Source organism: Artibeus jamaicensis, unplaced genomic scaffold (genome assembly GCF_021234435.1).
Source record: "Artibeus jamaicensis isolate MK-2021 breed Jamaican fruit bat unplaced genomic scaffold, CSHL_Jam_final contig_465, whole genome shotgun sequence".
Taxonomy (NCBI): Eukaryota; Metazoa; Chordata; class Mammalia; order Chiroptera; family Phyllostomidae; genus Artibeus; species Artibeus jamaicensis.
Genome location: NW_026521843.1, coordinates 3,606,621 through 3,628,429, shown reverse-complemented (window position 1 = coordinate 3,628,429; position 21,809 = coordinate 3,606,621). Strand labels below are relative to the sequence as shown.

General features: G+C 59.6%; 1 protein-coding gene across 3 annotated transcripts in view; it reads right to left on the bottom strand.

Moving 5' to 3' along the window:
• Positions 1–669: 669 nt before the first annotated feature.
• Positions 670–21,809, bottom strand: part of HPCAL1 (hippocalcin like 1) — a 79,224-nt gene continuing 58,084 nt past the window's right edge. For 2 of the 3 annotated variants that reach the window (XM_037151747.2, XM_037151748.2), the window contains exons 2-5: positions 18,626–18,713; positions 4,961–5,352; positions 2,818–2,923; positions 670–1,524 (exon numbers count right to left, since the gene is read on the bottom strand). In XM_037151747.2, the coding sequence (XP_037007642.1) occupies positions 1,427–1,524; positions 2,818–2,923; positions 4,961–5,338 (582 nt within the window). In that variant the 5' untranslated portion in view covers positions 5,339–5,352; positions 18,626–18,713 and the 3' untranslated portion in view covers positions 670–1,426. The remainder of the gene's footprint in view (positions 1,525–2,817; positions 2,924–4,960; positions 5,353–18,625; positions 18,714–21,809) is intronic. The other variant, XM_037151749.2, reaches the window with a different exon arrangement.

Here is a 21,809-nt window from a genome sequence, read left to right as displayed (position 1 = left end):
TGGCCAGGCCTAGTCTGGGTTTTGGCCCATGAGAAGTGAGACTGCTGGGGAGGGGAAGTTCTAGAAAGTTCTCCTGAAGGAAAAACAGAAGACAGGGCCACTTCTCATCCTGTCTGGGGAAGGCTCCCACGTCAGCCGTGTTACCCAGAACAGGGACAGTCCTGGAGGGCGGGGTGGTGGGCTGGACAGAACCTGGGGGGGTCTCCGAGCTGCAGAATCAGCCAGGCCAACAATGGGCTGCTTTGGACAAACGTCCCTACGGTTGAAGCAACTTCCACTGGGTTTTCTGGGACTGGAAGAACGTTGATGTTTGCCCACAGAGTTGGAGCTGACGCCCCTGGTGCCCCCTGTCCCCACTGGTGGTACATGCTGTCCTGCTACCTTGCTGATTAAACCACAGGGTTGGGGGAAGCAGGAGGGAGGCAGGAGCATCGCAGTCAAACCTGCCAAAAACAGTCATCTTTTACTGCCACCAACAGTTCTTGGCATTAGGCAGATATTGCAGAACAGGCTGCACCAGATTTGCAGACACAGTGATGACTCCAGGGAGACAGCAGGGGCTGAGATTACAAACGGCAGCTGCGCCCACTGGACCCCCTCTGACCGGGAGCGACAGGGGCCCCAGGCAGCAAAACAGGGCTCGCACGGGCCAACACACCACTCAGAGAATTCTGTTTATTGGATCATTTTAATACAGGAAATGCCAGACCAATCAACAGGACGGACCTCACACAGGCGCTGCATTCACCACGTGGACCTGAGCGTCTCCACGGCAACAGGCACGCATGCACTTCCTTCTGAAAGGGGCAGACTGAGGGCATAAATACCACAAGAGAACCGGGCTTGGAGGGGTCACAGGCCACAAGGGAACCACGCTTCAGAGGCGATCGAGGCATTAAATACGGGACCAACACATGACACGCCACATCACCATACACATGGTTTATGTGTTCAAAGGAGGGAGACCACAGTACACAGACGTGCGGTGGCTTTGGTCAGAGGACACGCACGAGCCAGGTGGTGCCATGCACGGGGAGGGCCTGCCATCTCCTCTCCCTCTGCTCCTGTCCTCACCTTACACATGGAGGCACCAGCAGTCACACAATAAATCAGCTGGCTTTGGTGCCATCTTGGAAAGTCCCACCAGGGTCCTCCGGGCCCCCTGCAGGCGAGGCGGTGCCCTGGAGGCCCAAACACTGAGCCCTGCGGGTACACATCCCTGGAAGTCACCCTGGACGGGACGGGGCGGGGGGCTGGGAGGCCAGGCGGCAGAGGGAGGTGCAGCCACTGGGCTGGGCAGGTGCCACGGGTCACCTGGCTGGCCCGGAAGAGCAGGAATGGTTGAGGAGGCATCCACTTTTGCAAGCGAAGCTTCAACGGTGGGACGAGCCTGTGTTTCTCTGTCACCGTCCAGATGTTGGGCCCCTCAGAACTGGCTTGCGCTGCTGGGGTCGCACTGCAGCAACCGGACGATGGAGGGGTCGCTCTTGGCACCTTTAATGAACTCTTCCAGGGACAGTTTGCCTGGGGGGGGGGGAAGGGACATGGACATGAGCTGGTGCTCACTGCGTTCCACCTTCCAGAGCAGGGAGCAGCCCCCAGTCGGGCCACCTGCTCCGGTTCTGCTCTGGAGCCTCCCTGAAGCAGGACACTCAGCCGGCACCACTTGCTCCGTGGGCTTTTCTGGAAAGACCCTTTTTGCTTTCACGGCTCACTGCAGAGCATCCGGCCACTTAGAGACACGCCCAGTATGACAGCAGGCAGTGCTGGGCAGGCAGTTTACACTCGTTCAGAAACTACTGCCCTTTACCTAAGGAAGAGGTGACTTGCCCAGAAAGACCACGGCCTCAGTCGCTAACCACAACCAGTCCAGGGCGGACAGAGCCCAAGGCTGCCCAGGGTCCCGGGGGGCGGACCCTGGTGGCAGCACGGGCCCATTGGTGGCAGCACAGGCCCTCTGGGACTGTCACCTTCTGCTTCTGCACTATCTGCCCCCAGGTGCGGGCGGGGGGACTAGAGAGACTGCCCCACGGACCCTTAGTTTTAAAACTAAGGTGCTGCAGAAACTGCAGTTCCAGAGGGAGCCGTGCTAGGACACGCGAGTGCCCCCCACCCCCAGCGGTCCCTGTACTGCAGCTTGTGCTCCGAGGAGCTGCCTGCTCCCAGTGCTGAGGCTCTGCAGCTGTGGCGGGAGGAGTGACATGCACTGGGGACAGCAGGTGCCCAAGGCTTGTGCCCAGCACACGGCGGAGGACGAGCTCAGTCAGTGGGCTTCTGCCAGGAGCCAGACGGGCAGCAGGGGACAGACACAGCCAGTCTGCAGGGACCACCAGCTCTGTGGCGGGTCCACCCCCATGTGGGCCCCCAGCAGCGGGGGGCAGGGAAGCTGGCCCCCTAGGGGACTTAACAACAATGCCCTGGCTAAGGAGTGGAGTGGGAGGGGAGGGGACAGCCTCCCCAGGACAGAAGTTCTGGGACCCTGCACCAATGAGGAAGGGCTCTTGGCCTTTGTTTCTCTCCTTCAGCTGTAGCTGCCTCTCCCCAAACCCTCAGGGCGTGGAGCTTCTGAAAGCACCGCCCCTCCTCCAGGGCCACAGGGCTGCTGTGGTCCCGTGGCTCAGGGGTGCGGCCCCATGCAGGGGACACAGCCAGGATGCAGCCCCAGGCTCCCTGACCCTGACCCCTGGCTCCTTCCTCGGCACAGTGGACAGGTGGGTGGGGTGGGGGGGCCAAAAGGCTGCAGACAGGGAGGCCCCGTCTCGAACGCATCTGTACCCCTGCAAAGCCACAAAGACACACAGGGACCCAGCGCCCTACCATCATTGTTGGTGTCCATCTGCCGGAAGATCTTGTCCGTCCGCTTCTCCGGGGTGGACTCGTCCTCGGGCATCTTCATCACGGAGGACACCATTTTGTAAATGGCCTGCAAAGGGACGTGGGGAAGTGTGTGCTCAGAACTTCCGGAACATTCCTGGGTATACAGGGCAGGTGCGAGATTCTGTCCAGCCCACATGGAGGCACGGGGAGGTCAGGGTGCTCATGGGCTCTCGGAACCCTTCCCCAGAGAGCAGAATGTCCCCCACTGCTCCTAACACCTGGGGCAAACACTGATGATGGGATGTGAGGCCAAGGAAGCTGGACACCTTTATGGGAAGTTCAAGGGCAGGTAAAACGAGTCCCCCGCAACAGTCAGGAGATGGAGGCTACCTGGGGGTGGGGATGGGGGCGGTGGCGGTGGGATGGTGCAGGGAAGGCGCTTGAGGGAGAGCCTTTGAGGCAGGTGGGTGGAAGCTGGGAGCTCTCCGTGACTGTCTGAATGGCAGGGCCACAGGCCTGTATCCATACAACCTACCGCTGTTCACCGGGCTGTGAGCGCATCGCTGTGAGGTCATGAGACCCGCAAGGATAAGGAAGACTCAGGCCCTGAAGCCCCCGGGGAGAACCCCATGCAGGGCAAGCACAGGGTTCCTCAGCAGGATGTTGACCTGCCTCCCTAAGGGCACTGCCACCCCGCCCCCCATGCACTGTGTGTGTGTGTGTGTGTGTGTGTGTGTGTGTGTGTGTGAGTATAAGAGCCAGTAGGAGGGTGGGGCCACTGTGGGGCCCTGTGGGGGTCTTAAAAGCAGGGCATTAAAAAACAAGCAAGCACCAAGCAGAATGACCCCGAGGGAGGCTTCCAGAATCTACTATCCTTTCCTCTCCCCGCTGTCTCCCAGGAGCCTCAGGGTCAGGCAGTGTGGACTGCAGGGCCATGGGCACAGGGCTGCCCCTTTTTGGGCCAGCACACCCTGCTGGGGCCAGGCTGCTCCTGCCCCAGGGCAGGGCAAAGCCAGGACCCTCCGAGGTCTCTTGTGGGCTGAGGTGTGTAAAACAGAGAAAGGTGTGGCAGCTGGGCATCCCAGCCAGCAGGTGAGGAGCCACCCACAGGTGCCAGGGGAAGACTCTCAGGGTTTGGGCACTTGGTCTGGGGGTGCAGCAGCCAGACTCCCTTTGCACAGGGGTGGCCGCCCCTCACTGTCTCCAACAGTCTACCAGGCTCTCTAAGGTTTGGCTACGTCAACGGGAGGAGGCAGGGCCAGGCTGGTGCGTTTGCAGAAGGGTAAGGCTGGCACGTGGCCTCGGAGAAATGACTCCCGGGAAGGGGAATTCCGACTTCCACCAACGCCACGGCCACTGGGAGTGACACCGACCACAGAGTTCCCCTAACTGGCATGCTTCAGTCTCACCGTGGGAAAGCCTCCCCGGGAACTGGGCTGGTTGCTCCTCGGGCCACTTACTGCTGGCCTGGGAGCCCACGGGTCTGACATCTTTGGTCAGATTCAGCCCTGGGGCCCCTTACGGGTAGAGAACCCTGGGGCTCCAGGCCGAGGCAGGGGCGCAGAGGGGACGCCAGGGAGCAGAGCTCTGAGGTTCTCCCCCGGCTGTCACGCACCTAGGCAACGGAACTCGGTTTCCTTCTAGAAAACTGCTCACCCGCCAGAGCTGAGGACAGGCGTGAAGGCCAAGGGAGAGGTCTCCCACAGGGGCCTGAGCTTGCGCTGAGACCACTCACGTGTCCGCGTTTCCTGTGTGTCCCACTGCACGTGCCTGGGGCCAGGGCAAGCTCTCTGTGGCTCTCTCAGACCTGGGGCTTCACAAGGGCCTGGGCAGGGGCCTCTGCAAGTGTCCAGAGTCCCTGCTGTTACTGGAGCTCTCAGCTGTTAATTCTTAGGACACCGCCTCTGTGAGCCTCAGTTTGTGAAATGCCAACAGCGACCCCCCTGCGGGATTATGAAGACCAAAGCCGATAATCGATAATCGATAGTATTTAAGTCAGACCTGAGAGCTAGCTAGGGACTCCTGTTCTCACTGCTGGCCCGGAAGGGGCGGGGCGGGGGGGCGGGGCAGGGGCAGACAGGAACCTGGTGAAGAGGACGCAGCCCGGAAGCCCCGCCCCTCGCCCCGCCCCCCTCAGCCCTACCTGCACGATCTCCAGCATCTCCCCGCGGCTGATGTAGCCGTTGCCGTCCAGGTCGTACATGCTAAAGGCCCACTTGAGCTTCTGCTCCAGCCTGCCCCGCGAGGTGACGCTCAGCGCGATGATGAACTCCCGGAAGTCGATGGTGCCGTCGCCATTGGTGTCGAAGGTGCGGAAGACGTGCTCCGCGAACTTGGAGGCGTCGCCATAGGGGAAGAAGTTGGCGTAGATCTTCTTGAACTCGTCCACGGTCAGGTGGCCGGTGGGGCAGTCCTTGAGGAAGCCCTTGTACCACTCCTGCAGCTCGTGGTCCGTGAACTCCGTGTTCTCCCGCAGGTCCTGCAGCACCTCAGGCCGCAGCTTGCTGTTCTGCTTGCCCATAGCGCGTGTGACTCCTGCAGGACAGGACTCTGTTGGGGCGCTGGGGCGGAACCTGGCTCCCCACTGTGACAGCCACTGAGCAGGTGTAGGGAGGTCCCCAGCGTGCCCTGAGCCCTGGGCTGGAGAGCCTCTCAAAGGGCCATCCATCCCTGGGCACAGCCATCTCAGCCCCTCCAGGACCCGTGGGAAAGGGGTCATCACCCACCAGCACTGTGTCCTTCCCTTCCCCAGCACACGGCCGCACAGCACTGCCCAGAGCCCCTTGCAGCCTGGTGGGCGTGGCTGTGTGCTGGTGGGCGGAATGTGGGTGGAGTGACTGATTCCTCCACTTTCAGGCCGGGTGCTCAGCCACTCTCCTGCCTACACACTGGACACAGAGCGCCCAGGGGAGCACTGGGGGCCTCAGAGAGCACAGACCCATAGTCTTTGTCAACCCGGTTCCTCCTCTGACCACACCACCTTCTCAGTCCTCCGAAGAGGGTGGTGATAATCAGCACCATTCCAGGTATGCAGGAGAGAAGTCACACAGCACCCGCCTGCTCTTCCCTGGACCCCCAGCTGAGACAGGATGTGGACGGCAGAGGGATAACACGGACACCCCTGAGCCCCTGGAAGACTGGAGGGAGTGGAGCTCACCTCAGCCCCCCATCACAAGACCCTGGGACCCGATCAGGAATTGCCCCTGGACCCAGTAGAGCAGGGAGACCTGGGGCTGCTTGTGCCAGCGGCTAAGTGGCCCATCAGTGCAACAGTGGGATGACCACGCCCCCCATCGCCAAGGCAGGAGCTGGTGGATAGACCCCGAGCAGGGGAACAGGAGGCCCGTGGAAGTGAAGACCCGACACACAAGTTAAGGGCTCTCCTGCACGCCACCAAGAGCCCCCTTGCCAGCACAAGGGCCGGCCAGCCTCAACCCACAAAACTTGGGGATCCTTCTCTGGAGAAACCAGACCACCCCTGTACCCGCCAACAAGACCTAACAACACTATACATGGGGTCCCCCACAAAAAGCTGGCCACCCTATCAGCTGCTGCTGTTTTTGTTGTAAAAAAATGATAAGGTATAGTCACAGAGAAGGAATAGAGTCCCATGTTGACCATCTTTGGAAGTCTTTAAAGAACTCTGAGCAAATACTTAATAAGAACAAATGTTGAACGTGAATGCATCCACAGCCATCGTGGCTGTTTCAGGGAGACAGAGGCGTGGGGCAAGGTCCTGCTTCAGAGCCTGGAGCAGCCCGAGAGCACTGGTGGGTCACTCACACGGCCCATCTCTGCAGCAGATACATTAATGGCAGCAACACAAGCTGCAGCCGCCGCTCACCAGGTGCTTGTGCCGTGCTAGGCCTGGGAAGTCGTGTGACATACGGTGACACTGAGGCCCAGGGTGTCAGGGAATCTGCCCAGGGCCTCACAACTCAGGGAGCTGGGATGTGGACACTGGTCTACCTCGGGCTTGACCACAGGGCTCAAGCACCAACCCTGGCCCCTGCGGGGTGGGCAGGGCAGGTCGTCACAGAGAAAGGTTGGGAGAGACGGAGTGAGGAGTCTGGGAAACGAGATCAATTTTATGTTGGAGAAAAACTGTCAAGAACTGATGGGTGGAAAAGTGTTTTCTGGCCATTGTCTTGAATGGGACTTAGTACAATCCTGGCCGACGGGAGACCACGTTTTTGGGAAAGAAGGCCCAGGACTATCGCTGACTTTCTAGCCCCCCACATGGACACCCCACAGCTCTGACCTGGGGCCCCCTCCGCCCCTTGGGTACCTTGACCACACCCAGTTAGCCAAACGAACCACAGCCGTTTTTTCAAGCCGGGGACGTTAATTCTACCATAGAAAGTTCAAGACAACGGCAAGGAGTCAGAGCTGACCTGGAGTACCAGGGGACACTCCAAAGCCGGGGGCAAGGACAGGCAGAATTCCCCAAGGGCACAAAGGGAGTTTACATGGAGGGGCTCCTCTGGAGGTCGGCTGCACAGCAGTGCACGTGAGCTGGACACTGCCCTCCCTCAGGCCCCATCCCGGTCTTATAGCCCAGCTCCCTGGGACTGGAGGCCCCAGGCGAAGACCCCTGTCCCTATTTGAGGTTGGGGAACCTGTCATCATGAGGGTGACCCAACTAAGCTAAAGATGGTGGAGTCTGGGAAGGCACAGCATTCCCTGGAAGCATCTGGAAACACACTGGAAATCCCATGTGCCTCCTCCCCCGCCACCCTGCACTGTGTCCTGCGTCACTTTTCTGTGTGAAAATGCTTGTGCATGCGAGTCCACCTGCTGGTGCTCTGCTCCCCAAGAGCCCGAGCCTTGGAGTGCCGGCCGTCCTCGCCCCGGCCTGTCCTTGGGGCCCCGTGCTGGCTGGTTCCTGCCCACAGCCTCTGCATGCCTGAGGATGCAGGCCCTGGCTCTCACGGTCCTGGGCTGCTGAGGGGGCAGAAAGTGACACGAGGGGGCAGGTGCTCCCAGGAGGAATCATTCATTCTCACGGGGCTGAGGCAGTTTGCCCAGGAAGCCGGCAAGTGGAGTCAGAACTGAAAGATGAGGACTTGAAAAGACCCTGGAGGTCTGAGTCCCTGCTGGCCACCTCTAGGGAGCCCTGGCCAGTTCCAGGCCCTGGGGAGGTAGCAGTTGTACATGGGCAGGCTGGGAGGAGACCAGGTCGCCTCTGTCTCTGAGGCGGCACTGAGGCCATTCTGGGACACATGCTTGTTTGCGGCAGGCGGGCTGCAGCCTTCCTGGGCCTTTTCGGGGCCAGGTCTTTGGGCAGCGAGGAAGCCACCAAAGGGCTCCCAGCAGGGGCTCCCAGCAGGTGCTCACGGCTGCTCCCTGGGCATTGAACTTGTTGGCCAGGACAGTTCACAAGCTGCCTTCCCCTGGGACTTCCAGAGCATGCAGTGGAGCCCGTGAATGCCCAACGCAGCCCCAGTCACAGCCCAGTCACATACCAGGCCGGCCTGCAAGCACTTGCCGAGGGCTCGGCTCAACTAGTTAAAGGGGGCACCCCATTTTCGCTCTCTCCTGGGGGCTCTTGGCCCGGAGAATGCAACCTCTCGGGACCAGGGCAGTTGGACGGTGGGATGCTGCATGTGCACGACCCCTCTGCTGTTAGTCAAGCCAGTGAGCTACCGTCACCGACAACTGGCTGGCTACAGAGACAGCTGCCAAAAACCAGGCTTTTCTGCAGGACAAAGCCACCCCCCGGTTTCCAACAGAAGTGTCCCCATGGACAAGCTCTCCTCTGGGGTGGAGCCCTGTCTTGGGAGAGGCAGGTAAGCAGGTGAGAGGCAAGCGGCCTGAAGCCTTGGCTTCTGGCACAGCTGCTCCCGGGAGGGGCTGGTTGGGTCCTGGGCCCATGCAGGAGCGGGGGGCCCTGGGGAGGCTCAGGCCGGAGGCCGCATGCAGCAGGGCAGGCCTCCCAGCTTCCGGGCAGCTGCCTCAGTTTCTCCATCTATGAGCTAGATTTGTCCCACACAGTAACTACCTGAGTTCATACACATGCTCTAAGAGTAAAATGCACACTGGATTTTGATGGCTTTTTTTGGGAAAAAATAATGTGAAATTTCCTATGAATAATTTTTCTATCCTGATTACATGTGAAATGAAAAACGATACCATTTGAGATACAGCAGGGTTCAATGAATCATTTGGTAACATTAATCTCATCAGCTTCTTTTTACTTTTTTTAATGTGGCTATTAGAAAAGTTAAACTCATGCATGTATGTGGCACTGCATTTCCAGCTGCTGCTTGGACCGGGGTGATCCCTGGGACACTACAGACCTGTGGCCCATGGACAAGGGACTCGTCAAGCTCATTAGCTCCCCATTTTCAGGCAGCGCTACCAGTAACCCAGCTGGGAGAGGGGAACCTTTGCCTCCTTCCCTGCTTGGCCCCTTCAGTGAAAGATAATGGTGTTCACCTCTCAGTTACGTGAGTCCACAGGTTTCTATTTCAGTGGCTTTGCCAGAGACCAGCTGCTATGAGGACCGGGGTCTGACCCTGGCTAGGGAAGGGGACATCCCTCCCCTCTTGGGAGGGTATGGAGGCAGGGCCCCTGAGTGAGGTCTGGGGAAGGAAGAAGCTAGAACACCGAGGAGCTGGCAGGCACCCACGGGCGTGCCGGGGCTGAGCCCCGCCGGCTGACCCGGGGCCGGGGCCGCTTCCGGAGGGCTTCCTGGCACCCTGTTTCATCACCAGTTTCACTGGCCGGATGGGCCCCAGGCCAGTGGCCTGTGGTTGAGAAATCCAACGGAAAACCCCGCTGACTTCTGGGCTCACCCCAGCAGCTGAAAGTCCCCGAGGCTCCCCAGAGCTTAACAAAATAAAACAAAGGGAGGGTGGCGGGAGGGAGGGAGGGACGCAGACGGAGCAGGCCCAGAACCCCATCCCCATCCGGAGCCCTGCTCCTGAGGTCCACGTGTCCTCTCTATGGCTCAGGGAAACGTAGAGGTGGAGAAGAGGAGGAGAGGGGAGGGGAGGGGAGGGGAGTAAAGTCCCTCAGAAAGTGTTCGTTCCCTGCAGAAATGGCTACCGCCACAGGAAGAAGACCTGGGGGTCACTATCCTCACATACCCACAGTCCATCCACGTGGCTCCCCACCCCAGTCGCCCAGCAAACTCCTCCTCATCCAGCAAAGCCCAACTCCAAGGGCACCTCCTGGGGGGGCGGTGCGTCCCGGTCCCCCTGCCTCTGCTCTTCCCTCTGCATTCCAATAGCATCATTTTGGCCTGTGTCCACTAGGACCTCGGCTTTCATCTGTCACGCCCTTCACTCGTGTCTCCCCTCATTAGTCTGAGCTCCTGAGCGGGAGAGAACTCTGCATCCCTGCCAGTCAGGGAACCTGCTAGGCCTGTTCCAGCCCCCGTGGCCTGTCCTGCCCTTGGCACTTGGTGGGTGCATTTGTGGGCCGTCCGCCTCTGTGTCCACTGTGCCCAGAGCACAACTGGAAGGACCAGTGCTCAGCAAAAGCACAGGAAACAGCGGCTGGGTGTCCCCAGGGCAGGGCACAGAGCCAGCAGAAACAGAGAGGAGTGAGCGCTGGCTTCTCCTAGACCCACCTTGTTGTAATGCTTCAGGCCATCCCAGGACTAGGGACAAGGGGAGGAACATCGGGGATTAGGGTGGCAAACGACATTCTGTGATTGAGACTTGTGTTTTGGAAAACTCTATTTACCAGCACTCGAACATCTGGGCAGAGCAGAGGGCCTGGGGTGTGTCAGCCTGGGGGCCTCGGGGTGCCCTCCCTTCCCATGAACACACCCGAGGCTCCTGTCCTTGAACGTCTCACTTGAGGGGGGAGGCACCATCCCAGACAGAAGCCCTGTGAGTGCTCTGGGGAGGCGCTTCCCAGTGGGACAGGCACAAACAGGCCTGGGGGGGGAGAATGGGGAAGGGAAGAGGAAATGCCTGAGAGGAGGGGCCCCTTCCTTAAGGAATCTGCCGGCACAACAGGAAAAGGGCTCTAGACAGGACCGGAAACGAGACCCTGTGGCTTGTTATCAAGCCAGAGTCGCTCTGTAGGCCCGTCCATAGGTGGGTCCCGTTTCTGCAGAGGGACCTGGGAGCCAGGTGAGCAGGGAGGGCGGGAGCCTGCAGGGATCCTGGCCACAGGGTCCGCACCTTCCCCAGCCCTGAGCCTTTGTGCCTCTCGTGCAGCGTGCAGCTTGGGTGCAGGCCTCCAAGGCCAGGCTGGGGCAGAAAGGGAAGCCTCTGGATCGTCCCCTACACCCCAAATGTTTCTGAGCGCGTTCCGTGCTGGGCGTGGGGACCTCTGGTGAACGAGACACAGAGGTGCTTCCCAGGTGCCCACAGTGCCCACCCCCAAAGGCTTTTGGGCACGGGGATGCTACGCCCAGGGAGCTGGAGCCACCTGCCCCCGGGCCATGGTCAAGAGGCCTTACAGGTCAGGTTTGAGCTGGGTGGAGAGGCCCCCAGAGTGGTCCATGGACAGCGGGGGCTGGGACGGAGGGAGGCACAGGCAGGACCCACCCGGGCCCCAGGGGCTGGGACGCTGGCATCCAGCGTGATTGTCAAGTCTTGACAGCGTGACTATGTCAAGAATGCAGTGCCAGGTGCAGGAGAAGATGGCGAAGGGAAGAGAGGACTGGAAGGCGGGGCTTGTCACACACCCCCCTCCCACCACCTGCCCAGCAGAGGCCCACGCCCCACAGACACACTCGGCATGAATCCACTAGTCAAGATTCAAGGACAGCTGGGTCGTAGGTCAAAAACTCTGAAACTGAACCCAACCTGCGAGCCCCTGCGGCTCTTGCAGGGCACCGCAGGGCAGGCCACCGGCCAATTCAGCTCCTGAAGGCAATCTCCGAGGTCACAGCAGGCTGGACACCGCAGACTGAAGGCAGGGGCCGCTCTGAGATGACCAGCCCCGCGCACAGGCTGGCCACCGCTGCCACCTGGAGCGACTCCAGTACCAGGCAAATCTGTGGGGGAGATCCGCCCAGTAGGCGACAGAGCGAGTCCGGCTCCTCTCTGACGCTCTGGCCCGGGTGTGAGCCACAGCCCTTCCCCAGGACCAGGTCCCCCAGCAGGACGGAGGCCAACCAGAGAGCCCAACACCCCGGGGAAGGGACCCAGAGGATGGGCAGCTGCTGAGGGGGAGGGGCGCCGGGCAGCTGCTGGGGGGGCGCCAGACAGCACTCTGGCGTGGGCGGTCTCAGCGCTCCACCCAGACCAAGCCTCTCTCTGCTCGTCTGTTCACCGGGACCCAAGGGCCCGCCTCAGGGCTGTGGGCGGGAAGGCGGCTGTGCACTCCAGGACTCAGCAGGGCAGTGGGTGTGCACTCCTCCCAGCCCCGCCCCCACCCAGCCTCACAGTCTTGGTTGTCTCTTAATGTCCCTGGGCCCCACTTTCCTAGACAGACGGTGACCTGGAGTGCTGGTCCCTACCTGTTGGTTTACAGTGCAGCCTCGAGGGTAAAGAGAAACGAAGGCTGGGACAGGCTGGAACACATCAGACCAACCCACAGAGGTGTCATCGCAGCTTCTATGAGACCAGAAGCCCGGGGCTGGCCAAGGAGCCCAATCAGAGCCCCACACAGCCAGGCTGCGCCCAGCGATTCTCGTCCGCACGCCTGGGTGGGCAGACAGCCTGGGACCCCAGGGGCCCTCGCCGCCCCAGACTTGTGTGGGGGCCAAGGAGGAAATGAGGGGAAGAATGGAAGAAGCCCAGGCCGACAACCGCGGCACAGGGCCCTCAGCCGGCTCTCACCACCCAGACGCAAGACTGGCTGCAGCTAGAAGCTGTAGGGGTGCTGCCCCCTGTTGGTGGCCAAGGAACACCACGGACTGTCCACCCCCAGGTGTACCCTGGACAGTCTGTGGCTTCTGACTGGGGTGGGTCCGTTTTAAGTGCCGTGGAGGACCCTACGAGTGCGGGGCCCGCTCCTCGAAGGCTGTTTAGGGGGCTGCCCACGAAGGGATCTGGGCTCAGCTGGGGACGCAGGCGTCAGCAGGACAGGGTAGCCCCCACCAGCCTGCGACACACAGGCGTGCACACACACCATGCGAAGCACACCACCCATGCCACAGGTCACATTTCGCACCACATCACATGCAGACCACACACACCAGACCACATGCACCGTGCGCACGTCACATACCGCATCAAACCACATACATTATACCATATACATCACACACACCAGACCGCACGTGCCACACATACTAGGTACCACACCCCACACACACACACCACTCGCCCTTCCTCTGCCCCGGAGTGGGACTGACCGTCTGACAGCCCCGAGCTGTCTGGGGCTCCCGGCGTGGGAGAACCGGGCCTGGCGGCTGCTCTCGGGCACAGGCCTTCCACGGCATCAGCGTGTGGAGTGACGAGGCTTTTGCCCCAGGAATCTTCTCGCAGGGAAAACAGCACAGGCCACACTTGCCACTCATCCCTTCATTCCACAGCCACTCCCCACGCTTATGAAGCTTGTCCAGACCGCTCACGTGCAAGGACCCGGGATGAAAGGGGGGGGGCTGGGGGCCTGGCATGAAGAAAGGCGCAAAGGAGCCTGAGCCACCTGGGAGAATGGTCACCGGGGACCAGGGTCAGGCACCGCATTCCTGGAGGAGCCTGTGTGTGCGGGGAGGTGTGCGGGCGTGAGAAAGTGCGGTGGTCCTGGGAAGGGCTGGCCTAGGGGCACGCAGCTGGGCGGGCAGCTGGGCGGGCCCTGCCCTTCATCCTGGGGATGCCCCTCGGCTTCCCTGACCCCCAGGCCCGAGTCTCCGGGGTGACCAGGAAGTGCCTCATCCCTGCTCCACAGCCCTGGGCCCGTGACCTCCACAGGCACCTTCGGGTGCAGGGGCGGGACTAACTACAGGATGATACAGACCAGTCCAGATCAGTCTGGGACACATGGATAGATCAACAAAGGTATTAGGGAGAGGTGTCGGGGGGGAAAAAGGAAAATACCATCGAGCCCCAGGAGTCCCGCTTAATCTCTGGAAGGACAGCTTGGATCTGTGAAGTCTTAGTCCAAAGACGCCTGAGAAGGGGGCCTGTGAACTCTTGTTTGGGTACAGGGGTAGGACTGGCAGGTGGATGTGTGGGCGTCTGAAGGAAGCAGGTGAGAACTGGGTGTTATTAGCACGTCTGCCATTTCCCTGGCAGGACAGAGTTGGGGGCCTGGGTGACTGGGGATCTGTCACAAGCCTCACCAGTGACCTTCCCCACCTGTACAATATGACCTTGGGCAATGTGGCCCGAGGTGCGCGCAAAGCCCTCCAGACTGAGTCCCTCCCCACTGGTGGCTTCCACGGCAGCTGCAGAGTTCGCTCACTTAGCTGGAATCTATGTCCCTCCCCCTGGGATCTTGGCTGGCAGATCGCTCGCTTAGCTCTTTTCCTGGTAGACGGCAGAAAACTAAACTTCTGCCAGGTTCCTGCTTGGGTGGTGACTAAGTTTTCAATTCACGGGCCCCAAATGAATGGAGTCAGGCCACATGCTAACATATCTTTGGATAGAAACTGCAAGCAATGTCATTATATATGTTAGATTTCAGTGGCCCCCTGGGTGCTGTGTCCTCTGACCGTGGACTCCGTGTGTGGGGCAGGGTCCACCCCTGGGGGGCTGCCCACGGCCGAGCGCCCAGAGGGAGGGCTGCTGCCAAACGCCTGTCTGGCGTCACGTATGGCTCGGCACACCAATCCAAAACATTTCTTTCTGTGTTTTTACACTTGGAAGAAAACTTCCCGTGACTCATCTCATATGCTTTTTGATTCATGTTTAACGTCTCTGGGAAGAAATAAAAACAGTAAGTCATTCTCAGTGAAAATGGCATCAGCCAGGCACAAAGGCCAGGCACCCAGACGGCCCTGCTGCCCCTTTGGTGGCCTCGCAGCTTCAGCCATCAACTGTCACCAGAGGCTGTGTCCATCATCAGCAGTGAAGACAGCTCATCAACGCTGCCTTTCGTCATTTAAAAAAATCACAACGCCTGGAGCCACAGACTCTGCAGGGACAGTTGGCGCCAGTGGGTGCACAGACTCACGCTCTGGAGGGGTGCACGCACGTCAGGGAGCACCCACAAAGTGAAAACGGGTGCTGGGTGCGGGGGAGCACAAAGTGTACGGTGCGTGCACAGCACAGACAGCCTCGCCGGGAAGGCCAGGCACGGGCTTCCTCTCCGCTGCACTGAGTCCGCACCTGCTCAGGTGCCCGGCACAGCCCACAGTCCTGGCTGGGACTGAGCTCCCCGCCTGACCCTTTTCCCCAAGGCCCTGGGGCTGAGTTCCAACCACCTGGGGCCTGGTGAGGGATCACTTGTGATCGATTAGCCCAGCGCCCCAGACATAGGCGGGACGGGTAACTGAAGTCAGGCAGGGAAGACAGGTCCAGCTGACGTGGGGGCTCCTTCCAGCAAACCCCAACTCCTCGCAGGCCCCGCGGTGTCACAGTGGGTCTGTGGGCTGCACAGCCCCGTCCAGTGTACCCTCAGGGGCTGGCCCTCCTCACAACCACCCCAACCCCTCGGTCTCCTAATCTCCATAGGAGACTCCCTGACCCAGACTGTCCCTCACTCACTTCAGTGACACAGAGCAGGCGTTTGTTTGCTGAGCACGTTCCTGGCGTAACTTCTGAGCTGAAAACTTGTACACAGGGTCTGACAGGTCCGAGAACACTCAAGGGGTCAAGGACAGAAAGTGTGGAACCTGGGCTCTCCCAGCTGGGCGGCAGAGCCAGGCTGGGTCTCCCTCGGTAGGGACCCACACAGCACATCACACGGAAACGCCCCAGAGCAGAAGCTCAGGGCACCAGAGGGCAGCGATTCCCTTGCCTGGGGCTGGCAGTCCTGCGGACAGACAGACTGGTCCCCATCCCCCCACTGACTCCACAGTGGGTGAGAGTGCCAAGCTGTCACACGAGCCCCACACTATGTGTGTGCCCCGTGTGTGCCCACAGTGTGTGCATGTGTGTACCCCCTGTGTGTATGTGAGTGCCTACTGTGTGCCCTCCGTGTGTGAGTGTGTGCCCACAGTGTGTGCATATATGCATGTGGATGCACGTGTCTGCCCACAGGAAGTGACATTGCAAAGTCATCCTGAGTCACTCTAAGAAAACCCTCCACTTCCCACAATGGTGGGACCTCCCCTCCCCCGGCCTGCCTCGGACCGCCAAAGCGCACACCTGGCCGGCCGCCGGGCAGCTCTCTGAGAAGCCACCGGGGAGGTACAGACTAGTCAGCGTGCTGGGGGCCAGCAGCCCGACACCCAGGGGCGAGGTTAGTTGGGACCACGCCCTCCTGGCCTTTCTCCTGCAGAACCCCAGGTCCCCGTGCTCCTGTTCACCTGACAGCTTCAGGAAGAACTGTAACTAAACAAATCTCTGTGAGCAACAAGGACCTTTGTGACGTATGAAGAGGGGTCACTATTTCAGGGACGGGGAGGCCCACCTGGGGGGTTACTTTGGCTGCATGCTTTTCACCTCTTTTTCTCACTGGGTTAGCATTTTGAGGGGCCCACCCCTCGGGTAGGACCCCTCCCGCACACACCCATCTGGCCCACCTCACCCACCCTCGCTCACCCCCTCTGGTGACACTGACCTCCCTGCTGCTGCTTAGCGACTCGGGGACCCTCTGCCACCAGCCCTTTGCACAGGCTGCCCTTCCGATCTAAGACTGCCTCTGTGCCTCCTGCAGGTCTCTGTTCCAGGCACCTGTCAGCGAGGCCTTCCCTGAGTGCTCTGTCCAAGACGGAATCCCCAGCACAGCTCTGTCCCCCCTTTCCTACTCTGGTTTTCCTCTACACCTGACTGAGGTCCTGGCCTCTCACCCTATGACTACAATGCAAGGTCCTGGGGGCTGGCTCCACTCTGGCTTGTTCCCCATGAGCCTGGAAGCTTCCGGCCACAGAGTGAGTGATCAGCAAATCCTTGTGCAGTCGATGAGCACATGACTGCAAGGGAGGGGGGCCGGGACCCTTGGCCGAGCAAGCAGGAGCCTCCTGTCCAGAGCCTGGACCAGGAGCAGCGAGCAGGGACCTCCCACTCACCATCTCTGACCACGGATGACCATTCACATCCATGTTTGTGGGCCGCCTGATTCCCAGAGCTCCTCACCTCTCAGTGGTGGCAGTGGCGGGGGTGGGGAGCAGCCAGGTAACTGAGTGCCCCACCCAGCAAGCACCTTTACAAAGGCAAGCAGGAGGCGGGGGGGGGGGGCAGCCAGGACAAGTGGCAGGAGGAACACCCCCCAGGTAAGCTTGAGGCAGGAGGCCCACCCCACCACCCGGCCTTGGCGTGACAAGCGATGCTGCAGACCACTGCCTGTGCCCCCTGGAGCCCCCCACCTGCTCCAGCATCCTGACTCCTGGCCACCAGCCTCAGCAGGACCCACCTGGCCAGGCGCCCCCCTGGGCTGCTGCACCAGCCCCGGAGCCTCCGGCCAGGCTGCATGCAGGCGGGTGACGTCCAGGTAACTGAGCCTGGTTTTCTTTCTCCCGCCCGTTTCCCAGCCCCCTCGGCAGGGCTGGTGGAAGGAAACCCAACTGCGGCTCGTCCTGGAACGACCCGGGTCTGACTGCGCGGGTCCACTTACATGTGGGTTTTCCCCAATTGGCCCAACGCGTCCCTCGGTTTGCGCCCACAGAGTCCACCACCCTCAAACCGAAAACAGCATTTCCGACCCGCAGTTGGGGATCCGTGGATGCGGAGGCCAACCCTAGGCGCTGCTCCCTTACCGAAGACGCCTGAGCACCTGCGGGTGTTGGTATCCAGGGGGTGGGGCTGGGTCCTGGAACCAGTCCCCTGCGGATACCGGGGGACCACAGCTGAGTTCTAGGGAGCCAAAGGCCATTAGCTGATTTTTGATTGTGTGGGGGTGGGAGCCCCAAACCCCTGCGTTGTTCAAGAGTCAACTGTAGTGAAAGCGGTGCCTTCCACGTGAACTTGAGTCTGCTTTTTGGGTGAGAAAAGCCCAGTGACTCACCACTGACCTGTCCGCAGAGGTAGAGGCACCCACCAGGGGCTCCAGTCCCCACCCTGCGAGCAACTTCACAAAGGTGAGCAGGGCGGGGGGCAAGCCGGGATGCGTGTCGGGAGAAATACCTCCTCCTCGGGAAGATAAAGGTGGGAAGTCCACCCCACGACCAGACAGAGCAAAAGGAGACGCCCACCAGGGGCGGGGCTTCCCAGGTGACAGCCGGCAGGAACAGAGCACTGGCCCTCCAAGTGCCGGAGTGGGCAAGCCAGCAGCTCCATCCTGCTGGGCGCCCGTCACCTGAGCCGCAGAGCCACGCCTCTGCTGAGAGTCCGCACCTGGAACCGGCAACCTGCCACCTGTCCTCCCTCTCGCCACAGCGGCTGTCATGCCGAGCCCCCACAACCTCTGAAATTCAGGCGGTGACATGGACCTTGGCCCTATGGCTCAACGCTAGGTGATTCCTTCCAGGTGAGAAGATGAGTGTCACAAAGAGGCGCCCTCCATTTCTGGTGTGGCTCATTGGATTGAGCATGGGCTTGTGAACCAAAGGGTCGCTGGTTCGACTCCCAGTCAGGGCACATGCCTGGGTTGTGGGCCAGGTCCCCAGTAGGGGGCATGTGAGAGGCAACCACACATTGATGTTTCTCTCTTATTCTCTCTCTTCCCCTCTCTCTAAAAATAAATAAATAAAATCTTAAAAAACAAAATTATTGGAAAAAAAAGAAAATTCTAGAACATCAAGGTGGGCTCTCCTGGGCTGGGCTGAGACCCAACAGCCCTCCCCCAAGTCCTCCCCCATGGCTGCCTCCACCCCAACACCCCCAGGCCTGTCAGGCCTCCCAGAGTGACTTACCCAAGGCCAAGTGCAGGTGGGGATGGAGCAGCGATCAGAACCTCCGGGGGCTGGTTCCACGACCTGGGCGGGGCCCCTAGACCATGCCCTGGAAGAGAGGACCCACCGGTCACCCGGGCTGTGGACACCCCGGCCCAGAGCCCGCCGCCTTTCCCTCCGGTCGCTTCCACGTGCCCGTGGGGGAACCACCACTTCCGCAAGCCCCATGCCAAGCCCGGGAAGACCCTGGTTCCTGGCCTCCTTACAGCCATTCAGGACAGGGACCACAGCGCATGCACCCCCCACACCGGGAGGAGGGAAGGCCGCCCCGGTACTGACAGAAGTCCCCCCAGTGAGATGCCAGCTGCCCGCCAGGTAGGGCCAGGGCCAGAGTGAGGCGTGACCTGCGGCCTCCATGGCCTGCACCCTGGGTTCAGGTGCCAGCAGCACCGCAGAGTCACCTGGAGTCACTGAGGCCTGTCACGCCTCCATCTGCCACCTCACCAAAGTCTCTACCCTCAGGGTCATGATGAGGCCACCTAGCACAGGGCCGGCTCTCAGGGGCGCTCACACCAAACTCTGGCCCCCGCATCCATTGAATGGTCAGAAGGCACCACGGCCAACAGGCTCAGTGACCAGCCAGCTCTGTGACAGGGGACAGCAGTTGTAGCCACAGAGACACCCTGTCACAGTCCATCCTGTCTCACTGAGACGCACACCACTCTTATGGGGAAAGCACTGGGTGGCAGGGACGACAGGGAAACACGGGTCCCAGGTGTGACTTGGCCTCTGAGTGGCCCTGCGACAGGTATACCCTGCGATCCCTGCTGGTCGGTTTCCCATCCGTGAAAAAGCGGGCGGGCTGGGTGCCCTGGAGGCTGGGCCAGCTGGGACCCAGGCTTCCCTGCAGGAGGAGGCCCGTCCCTCCCGGGCCCTTGAAGACGCAGCTCCCAGGCTGCACAGGGGCCAGGCTGGCTCTATAGCTAAGCCGCGGCGCTCGTGGGCCTTCCTGTGACGGATGAAGGCTGCCGTCATTGCTCCGGGCAGAGTGAGTAGCAGAAGCCATTATGCAGAAGTAATTGTGTTGAGTTATGCCTAGTGGCGCCCGATTTCTGTCTAGCAACTGTCATACAAGTGGCCATGGCTATTCCTCTCTGGGAGAGCAAACTGTGGAGGCCTGGGCGGCTCGGGCAGACCTGCTGGGCGCTCGGTGACATGCTCTCCCCCAGCACTTGGGACAGGAGAGGCAGAAGACAAACCCTGGGAGGGCCACACTCCCAAAGTCACCTGGCAGGTCCCCTGCACCAGACCCTCCTCCCGTGCCCAGTTCACACCCAGTTCCTTCTCTCCCTGGGGCCCTTCCTGACACCCTGATCTCTTGGGCTTTTGTGCATGTTAGGCCTCAGGCACCCTCCTCTCCTAGGGTCGGGATCTCTGGGCAGTGACCAGGGCAGTGACCAGGGCTGACCCAGGCCCTCAGCAGGGCAGGGAGGGGTGGCCAGAGGGCCTAGGCTTGAATCCCAGCTCGACCACGTCCTAGCTGCGGGACCCTGGCCCACTATCTAACTTCCTAGCATGTACCATGGAGGTGGTAATCCTGCCCAGCTCATCGAGTTCCTGTAAAGATGAACGAGCTCCTGCATGGAAGACGCTCGGCACACAGAACTCAAGCCGTGTCTGAAAGCAGGGGCAGGCCCTGAAAACCTGTGGGAGAACGAGGCCAACTAAAGACACGACCCACCACCGCAGACTCAAGAAGAAATAGACGGACTGGATGAAGATGTACAGTGGACCCTGTACAATGTAGACTCACCGGCGTGGGGCCCCCACAGTCAGAACCCTCGTGTGACTCTGACCCCCCCAAAACTTAGCCGCCAATATCCTACTTTTGATTCCAAGCCATAGGATTATATAAAATATCAATTAACATGAATTTTGTATGTTTTATGTATTATGTACTGTATTCTTACAATAAAGTAAGCTAGCCATGGCTGGTGTGGCTCAGTGGATTGAGCTCTCGACTCTGAACCAAAGGGGGCCCAGACCAGCTGGTTCAATTCCTAGTAAGGGCACATGCCTGGGTTGTGGGCCAGGTCCCCCCCAGTAGGAGGTACACGAGAGACAACCACACATTGATGTTTCTCTCCCTCCATCCCTCCTTTCCCCTCTCTCTAAAAAGAAATGAATAAAATCTTTTAAAAAATAAAATAAAGTGAGGTAGAGAAAAGAAAATCTTATTAAGGAAATCATGGGGAAGAGAAAATGCCCTTGTAGTAACGTACGACATCAATACTGTAAGTCTATACCATTGGTTTACAAGATCTGCGAGATTCCCGGAAACGAACTCAATGTACCAAAATCAATCGTATGTCCACAGAGATGCAATGAAAATTCAAAAGCGAAATTCAGAAAACAACTGTATTGTACCCCCAATGTTCACAGCAGCACAATTTACAGTAGCCAAGTGCTAAAAGCAACCTAAGCACCTGTCAGTAAATGAGTGGATCAAAACACTATGGTACATTTGCACAATGGAATTCTATGCCGCAGAGAGAAAGAAGGAGCTCCTACCCTTTGCCACAGCATGGATGAAACTGGAGAGCATTATGCTGAGTGAAATAAGCCAGGTGGTGAATGACAAATACCATATGATCTCACCTTTAACAGGAATCTAGACAACAAAACAAACGAACAAGCAAAATATAACCAAAGACACTGAAATAGAGAACAGGCTGACAGTGACCAGAGGGGAGAGGGGAGGGAATTTCAGGGGAAAAGGGGAAGGGTTTACAGGACCAAGTATAAAGGACACATGGACAAAAACTAGGGGGAGGAGTGGAGATGGGAGGGAGATGGGGAAGGCTGGGGGGGGCGGGTGGGTTGGGCTGGGGGGAAAAGGCAGAAAACTGTGCTTGAACATCAATAAAAAAGAAAAAGAAAACAACTGCATTATGAATAGCCTCAAAAAGGATAAAATACACAGGAATAAATTTAACAACAGAAGTGCAGAAGTTACGCTCTGAAAACTACAAAACATTGTTGAAAAAAATTTTTAAAGCTCTAAATAACTGGAAAACTATCAGACGTTCATGGACCAGAAGATTTAGCAGCGTCGAGAGGGCAATGCTGCCAAACCGGCCTGCGGGTCTGATGCATTTCCCAGCTCACTGCTCTGTACCAAGGGACAGGCTCACCCGAAAGTCCC